General features: G+C 42.9%; 1 protein-coding gene across 1 annotated transcript in view; it reads left to right on the forward strand.

Moving 5' to 3' along the window:
* LOC308290701 (V-type proton ATPase subunit S1-like) overlaps nucleotides 1-8,331 on the forward strand; it is a gene marked incomplete at both ends in the record, with an annotated part of 53,717 nt that extends 45,386 nt beyond the window's left edge. Inside the window, 4 exons of the mRNA XM_080732611.1 lie at nucleotides 3,382-3,620; nucleotides 6,122-6,172; nucleotides 6,977-7,220; nucleotides 8,095-8,331. Coding sequence (XP_080588737.1) covers nucleotides 3,382-3,620; nucleotides 6,122-6,172; nucleotides 6,977-7,220; nucleotides 8,095-8,331 — 771 coding nt within the window. The remainder of the gene's footprint in view (nucleotides 1-3,381; nucleotides 3,621-6,121; nucleotides 6,173-6,976; nucleotides 7,221-8,094) is intronic.
* Between the last annotated feature and the right edge of the window lie 344 nt (nucleotides 8,332-8,675).

The following is an 8,675-nucleotide window of genomic DNA, read 5'->3' on the forward strand; positions in this document are numbered from 1 at the left end:
AGTCATTGGAACCATATGTTACCAGCTTCTATAATTACTGGGCCAGTGGTGGATAGAATATACACAATTTAGAAATAGACTACTCCATCAGGGGGTCCAGGATTCCTAGGGGGTCCTCTTAGTTACCATAGTGGGGCCCAGACAAATCTTTGTGTGATAGGGTGGAAACATTTGCCAAAAATAGCACGTCCACAATCTAAATGGGTTTGGTGTAGAAGGAAAAAAAGAACAGACTACTGTAGGTAAAAGTCAAAGGTCAAGTTTACCAAGTATCGAGGGTTGAAGAACATATTATAAGAAAAGATCATAAACAATCCAAAACACATTAATTTACACTGATGATAATGCTGTCAAACAAGTCTAAATAATTTGTTATACAGTATATGGTGGGGGTCCCTGATTCACCACTCTCCCAGCTAAATACAAGGTCTGTTAAGAGGATTTTAAATCCAAGAAAGCCTATGGCTTGTTTCCATTGTGGTCCTTTGTACTCAAGTAAAGGTCCTGTGATAAAAATTGTACTTAGTTAGTTCTCAGTTATATTCCACCTCTGCTAACAGGCTTACACTGGTGTCATATCTATGACAGCAATCTGAGATCCCAGAAGTTCTTTTTTTTCACCACTACTATGACAGTGTCATACTTTAGACCAGAGATTCTAAAACTATGGGTCAGGACCCCATGTGGGATCACAGGAAGGTGAAGGTGGAGTCGCACATTGATAACTGAGAAAGTTAAACAGCATTGATTGATTGATTATTTTATTAGACAAAAATGGAGAACAGTAAAGTATAGTCAATACAATTGAAATGTAGTACAGTACAAGTACAGTTAAACACCCAGCCTAAAAGGAACATCCCAAATAAGACCTTTTACAAATAATACTATTAATAAATAATACATTTTTTACGTTGGAAGCCCTCTGTATTTAATTCATGGACAAATGCATCCTTAGCATTACGTCTGTTGATTTGTTTTTAAACAGACATTGATACGTTAGCTACAGTAGATCAGATTCAAGGTTTATGATTATTTATGAACCATTTGCTTGAATCACTGTTAGTCCAACCACAGTACCTGTTATACTGTATGGTCATTGTCAGTTTATATACTTTGTGTATAAATATTGCTGGATTATCCCTATGCACTGTGCATAACTGCATGCCCAGTTCAGTTTCCCATAGCTTTGTTTTATTGGCAGGCATACTGTATTTGAACACTTAAGGTGTTGGACTGTTGTTTCCAGTTCAAATCTGCTGCCGAGCCTATCAAACAAAGCTATGGGAAACGGCAGTGGTGGTAAAAGTACTGTAATTCTTTACTTACTTAAAAGTAATACTGCAATTTGAAAATAGCTGACCTACAAGCACACAATGCGTCACGATTGTCCATAATGTATATAGGGCTGCTTGAAGTGGTTAATGTATGTTTTGTAATAATAATCAAAATCTACAAAGTAACTAGTAACTAAAGTTTTTAAATAATTGGAGTAAAAGTACAATAATGCCTCTGCGATATAGTGGAGCAGAATTAAAAGTACTGAGAATTGGAAACACCCCAGTAAAGTAAAAATACCTAGAAATTATACTCAAGTACAGACTTGAGTAAATATACTTAGTTACTTTAAACCACTGCTGGACTCAGGACTATGGTTATGCACAGAGCCTATTCTCTTCCATGAGATCTTTCTAAAGTAAATCTATGATCGCCCTCTAGAGGACACTCAAAGAATGTCACACAGCTGCTGTTGGGGCTGCTGTCTGCCAGGTATAAGGCCTAACAGAGCCCAGCTTTCACGCTTACAGTACAACTTAGCTCAGAGCTTCCTAAACCCTGCGTCAGAGCAGGGTTGTCCCTGACTTTTCCGTGGCTATTCCCCCAAAAACCCTGGAGGACTGCCTCTGCGGACAACTGAATGCTCAAGTTTAATGGAAGTTGTGTTCTGTGAGCATTTTGAAGCAATGGTTCTCAATCCTTTTCATGTCGAGGACCCCGCCTAAATTAATTATATTTGGCCGTGGAACCCCTTCTGAAAATGATGTTGTGCCTGGGACCCTAATACGAGATTTATGTCCTTAAAATGTTTCAAAAATCTTTGTCAAAATTTGTCAAATTAGTTTCTAGACTTTTTGAAATTAACAGATATACAGGCTCAGAGTGCATCGTATAGCCTATTAGGTGAAAGTGGTTAAACTGATTTTAAGGGGTCCCCCTAAGGACCCTTGGTGGTCTCCGGACCCCACTTTGAGAACCACTGTTCTAAAGACATTAACCAGGCAGGCTTCTGATTTCCGAGCTGAATCCTAAGCCTGCGGGTCAATGAATACAAGTGTGAAACAAGGTTAAGCTATTAGCCCGGGCTTTCTGTATAGCCTATAGGGTTGGCTTTAGCCCAGAGCTTAACAAATACAAGTTTGAAAGCCCTCTTGAGAGCCTTTTTTCCCTCCTTCCTTTATTCTGGTGAGGTTTCACTGTTTCACTCAATCATCTGTTACATCCAGCAGTGTAAAGTAACTAAGTAGATAAGTAGAGTTTGAGGTATTTGTACTTTACTTGAGTGTTTCCAATTTCCAATACTCTTACTTCTACTCCACTACATCTCGGATCCAAATATTGTACTTTTACTCCACCACATTTATTTAAAAACTTGAGTTACTTTGCAGATAGGAATGATAATATTATAAAACATTGCCTACATAAACCACTTTATCCCGCACTTTAGTCGCATCACCACACATTGTGCGCTTATAGATCTGTTATTTTCTCCTTTTACTTTTGGTACTTAAAGTACATTCTGATGCGTTCATACTTCTACTCACGTACATTTAGAATTCCAGACTTTTACTTGTAAGGGTGCCCTCACACCAAAATACCTATGAGAATAGATTCCCCGTTCCCCAATGCATTTCAATGAGAATGGAGCGTTTTTTTTTTTGTTTTGTTTTTGGCAGAAATCCTCTACTGGCATGAAACCGCTCCATTCTGATTGAAATGCATTGGCGGAATGGGCAATCCACTCTCATAGGTAGTAACCTAAACCCTAACCCTAACCTCAGTGGGGGTATTTCTAAGGGGAGGCTCTCTCAATTCCGACATGTCGCCACTCCGAAATTGACTTCTTATTGTCGGAGTGGCGACACTTCCATAGGGGTTAGGTTTAGGGTTAGGGTTAGAGATAGGGTTAGTGTCGGAATGGAGACATTGTCGGAATTTCTAAGTAGGGGTGTTTCTGAATAGAGGGCTGCCCCCGTTACACCACTGGCAGTATGGATACTTTTACTTAAGTACAAAATGCGGTTATTACCTTTTCAACCACTCTCTCTCTCTCTCTCTCTCTCTCTCTCTCTCTCTCTCTCTCTCTCTCTCTCTCTCTCTCTGCAGCCGTTTGGCTGGCACCAGACCAGCATGCCGCACAGTAAGAGGAAGCTGCTCCAGTCGTTGATGGGGCCCTACGGCCCGCTGAGCGTCTCCTACAACGGGAAGACCTGCATTCTGTTCAAGGCCAAGCGGCTGGCCATCCGCTACCGCAACCACACCTTCATCGACCTGACTGAGAGGGTCTTCAGCCCCAACTCGCCCGTGGACACCAAGGGCTCCATCTGCACCAAGGAGAAAGCCACGTGAGTCAACTTTGTTTTGATTGATTACCTAATTGATGGATTAAAAAAAAGGTACAGGCAGACACAAAAAGCAAGTGGATCGTTTCTATTGTGGTCCAGGCAAGTGCACACGTAGACATCAAAGGAGGCTTGAGCCCCTGCTCTTTTAACTGTCTGTAAAAAGTGCCCTCTCCAGACCATGAATGCAGTTTTTACTATGGAATGCAAATGCCCTCTTTCCATGCCATACCTGAAGGCAGCATTCAAGAGAATTGCCTTGTCCAAACTCTCCTGAACTTGAATGCAGCATATTACGTTGAAAGAATTGCCCTCTCTGTGTAGAAATCCATGCCGTACACCACATTTCCAGTATTGACTTATGTTTAGTTGAGTGTGGTATCTCAAGCACCAAAATAGCAGTCTGCTATTTTCGATATTTTCACCAAAAAGCCCTTAGATATTTCAGCCCCTGCCTCTCTAACATTCTCTGCATGTCCCTGTTGTGGTCCATGAAATATTGGACACACTCAAACGACTGGACAAAACAATGCAACAAAACAACAATATAGAAACAGAATATCAACAGATTAAATTCATGATAGTGACATAAATGGTGGAAGGGGGGGGGGGGGGGGCATATGGAGGGTGTCACAGGTAGTGAGCTGTGTACAACCCTGGGGGAGAATTGAGCTAAGTCCAATTAGATTGGTAGTGGAGCCATGTTTTTAGGTCAGCCTTAAATAAACCTTAATGAAGAAGCTAGAACTTTCAGGGCAGTTAGTAGAGCGTTCCACTGTGCTGTGGCGGCATAGTAGAATTCATTTTCACCCTTAAAAGTCTTTTTTGTTTGTTTATTGTGTTGTGAGCTTGTAAATCTGCTATTTTCAGTGCACAACACCGGAGCGCAACCAAACATAAAATGAATGTCTTTTAGTGCTAGTTCTACTGTATCTCTTCTCCTAGACCCTACTTAAGATTTTAGTTTAGTTTTTACTTGGTGATTAAATTGTCAATATATTTAGTCTTAGTTTATCTTCATACAATCTGCACCATCGTCAGAGAAAAGGGAAAAACTGCGCCCTCTCTGTTTTGTTCCTTTACATTTGTTCTTGAGAGATTAATATTCGCGGTCTCCTCTAATGCAGTGGTTCTCAACCTGTGGGTCAGGGGGTCCCCAAAATATTTTGGGAGGTCCCCAGAGGATTAACTTAATGCACAACATTGTTTTCCCTCTCAACAGTAAACAGACCAACATAAAGTTTAAGTGTTTCTAAAGTGCCCATTTAAGGACCTTTTAATACCTCTACAATGACAAATTGAACATTGGCCAAATTATCAAATATTAGAGGCATAAATTGTAGAAAATACCATTTCTGTCTACTTGCTCTGTGTCTCAGAGGGCTGTGGACAGTTCAGAATCCCTCCTACCAGTGGACATCATCGATGGGGAATTCCAAGCTAACTACAGTAGTTTGACAAGTACTTGGGAACTGCTCCTTTGAGTATTTTTGAAAACCAGACCCATTGAAACTCTTTATTCCACCTTGAGCCGTCCTATAGCCTAAATAAGTGGTGTGGGGTTATTATAGGTGAGACCTGGGGTTCATTTGTGGAGTGAGACGAGTGAACAGAAAGGGTTCCCAACAACGGTAAGTAACTGTGTAGCTGTGAACACACGACTTGAGCAGGGGGCTTATGGCTACCGTGTCTGTTTGTGTATCTAGATGTACCAGTCACTACTACCAGTAAGACGCCTAAGGGCGAAAAGCGACCTTGCCCTAAAGGGTGAGGTCGCACCATCTGTCTTGAGTTGACCATAAATGGATTATGTTAGTATGGTTCTCCTAACAGGGCATCATCTGGGATACATTCCCTTTTATGCCCATAAATGGAGATCCCCAACAGAATCCCTTTTATGCCCATATATGAGTATCTGACATCACTGCGATGTCACCTGTGATTCAGATTCAGATTACTTTATTAACCATTGTGTAATACACATAGGAATTTGCTTTGGCATACTACATTTTTGCATTCAAACAGAACGCAACACGTATTCACCACAGCAGCCATGGGCGGTGCTATCTTGGTTGTCACATTGATGTGTCAGGGGGACCACAGTGTCAGGCGTTACCCGGTACAGACAGACAGATACGGTCAAGATGTGACGGTTCAGATAGTAAACTGCGACCCATGGTCGCAATAAACAGAGCTGTCCGGTGGACACCTCATGTCCAAAACTATTGCTTTCAGGATTCAATTTTCAGCTTTCAGTCCTACAAGTTCAAAACTTGAGCTTGTAGATGCTTGCTATTTTTGCTACCTTTGTGTGACACTGTAGAATGAAAAAAATCATTTGTTTATGAAACAAATAATAAAAAGTTATAATGTATTGTGGAGATAAGAGGGTTCTGCCCGGTAGCAATCATAATATACAGTATATGCTGATATTCTAGTGTGTTAAACGCATTACTCACTTAAATATTATAACACATTTGACCCTATGCTTTGTTGTTTCACAGGCTTTCTTTAATGTTTGGTGATGTTGAAGATTTGCGAGGACTAGTCATCAGGTACAAACATCTCTGTTACCCTCCAATGGTTCTTCATCATCTATGTAATAAAAACATCATCATATCTATCAGACCTCTGCTAATATTCGAACACAAACCAAAAACAGCAGATCTACAAGCTCACAACGCATCACATCCATGATGCATTGTAGAGCTTGTAGATCAGCTATTTTCAAAGTATTTGGGCTTTGGGGCACTGATGGCCAAGTGGTTAAGGCAACTAAGGAGCGTACCACATACAGTACATGTAGGCTTTGATGTCTGACCAGCGTGTCCAGGGTTCGATTCTCGATTTGCTGCATGTCACTTCCCGACTCGATCCCTGTTTCCTGTCTCTCGAAACAAGGCAGAAAAGTCCCACAAATATCTTAAATAAATAGTTAAATTGGGCTTATAATGGTTTAACTCATTTACTGCCAGCTTTATTTATTTATTTATCTCTCTCAGCCATAGAATCAGGGGAAAAGATTGGCCAGTTTCGATAATCCCATGTAAAGTTGGATCCTGTTGAATGCAGGCTGTGTGTGTGTCTCGCACACACACACACACACACACACACACACACACACACACACACACACACACACACACACACACACACACACACACACACACACACACACACACACACACACACACACACACACACTTGTGAACAGCACTCTCTAGTGGCCAACAGTGGACTCTCCTCAAACTAGTCTTAGTCAGGGAGGGTTATGTATAAGGACTCTCGTCTACGTCCCTGGCAGTAAACAAGTGAAGAACTACTGTAGGTTTAACCCTACTGTATTATCCTCCCACCAGGCTCCAGATGTCCAACACCTTCTACGAGGCGGCGGGTCAGAACTGGTTCACCCTGGACAGCGTTCACATCCACTACAACTGGACCCAGGAGGCCACGTTCAACGCCAGCGAGGTGTACGCCCCGGCCACCTCCTCCTACCACTGTCAGCACGTCAGCAGCCTGCACAAATACGACACTCTGCTGGTTCCCAGCGCCCACACCGACACGTCCGCTAACTGGCACATCACCTTCACTGACTTCCAGGTACACTTTCTCCCAGTCCCATTCTTGGGTTGTCCCATCCATGAATTTGAAAACATACAAATACGTAGTGAAAATAGATGATCTAAGAGCTCACAACGCGTCGTATTGGTGAGCTTGTAGCTCGACTACTTTCACCAGTTTGGGTCCCAGGAAGACTTCAAACTGGGACTCCAGCTAAAAAGTTTGGGAACCTTTACATTTTACCCTAACCCTCAGTTTGATACGCATTCGGCTAATTGGTTCCTAATATCAATGATTTAGCTGTGGACCCCCCCCCCCCCCCCCACACACACACACACACACACTCTAGCATTTTGATCTTTGTCATTCAAAGTCTGAAGGCTTGTCTAAACAGTCACTTTAACCTGCTTAGCCTGTTAAACCCTATATTTTGTTGACCGCGAGGTCCACCAGAGGTCTGTCCTTGGCCCACTCCTGTTTTCCCTCTACATCAACTATTGAAGTGAGCGGTGCTATTTTGCTATTTATGAGGTCATTTCATTAAGCGTCCCACGGAGCTCGGCCAACCCTGGGCGTACAACAAACTTTGAGCGCTTTGTGTCAAGATGTAGGCCAGATGTAGGCCACACTTATGTCCCGGACAAAGCCAGATGTTGGAGCTTAACTGCTTCCAGGAGCACCGCTCCAAAAAATTGACTACCTACAAGCTCACAATTTGGGCTTCTAGATGCCTTATTTTGTCCAAAATGTTTGCCCAGTGTGACAATACAGTTCAAGTGGCTACCTGTCTCCACACCTGCCTGTACCATTATTATGTTTATCTTTCCGGTATTCCGAGTATAAGATCCCAGTGTCCTTTTCAGTTCAAGGCTAATAATCACGTCTTTCCATCTCCTCTCCGTCCGCCCCCCAGATCCAGGCCTTCAACGTGCAGTCCGACAAGTTTGCGTCGCCCAGCGACTGTGCCACCTTCCTGACCCCGGCCATCCTGATGGGCCTGGTGACCTCTCTGATCCTGCTGCTGGTGCTGGCCTACGCGCTGCACATGGTGGTCCACCTCAAGCACATCGACCGCTACGAGGAGCACAAAGCCACCGTCTACTTCCCCCGCAGTCCTGAGGCCGAGCTGCCGGACAAGAACAGCCTGTGAAGGGGGAGGAGGTAGAGAGAGAGAGAGAGAGAGAGAGAAAGGAGACGGACGGTGGGGGAGAGAGAGAGAGAAAGAAAGGGAGAGAGAAAGCGAAACCGTGGGAACCGAGGGCCAATAAACAAGGGGGCTGCAAGTGGATGGAAGAGAAAAGAAAGTATCCTCGACAGATACGTGTTCTACGAAATGACATCGAATTAACATTTTTGCCTGTTCATATGAAACCATCTATTAAGTGTTACCTACTAAAAACGAGGACTGTTGCTTGGATACTTTTTCTTATCTCTTCATTGGCCTGCATCTTTTAGCATCCATGTTTTTGTACACGGCTACTGGATGTTTTGTCC

Source organism: Nannobrachium achirus (genome assembly GCF_963921795.1).
Source record: "Nannobrachium achirus genome assembly, chromosome: 9".
Classification (NCBI taxonomy): Eukaryota; Metazoa; Chordata; class Actinopteri; order Myctophiformes; family Myctophidae; genus Nannobrachium; species Nannobrachium achirus.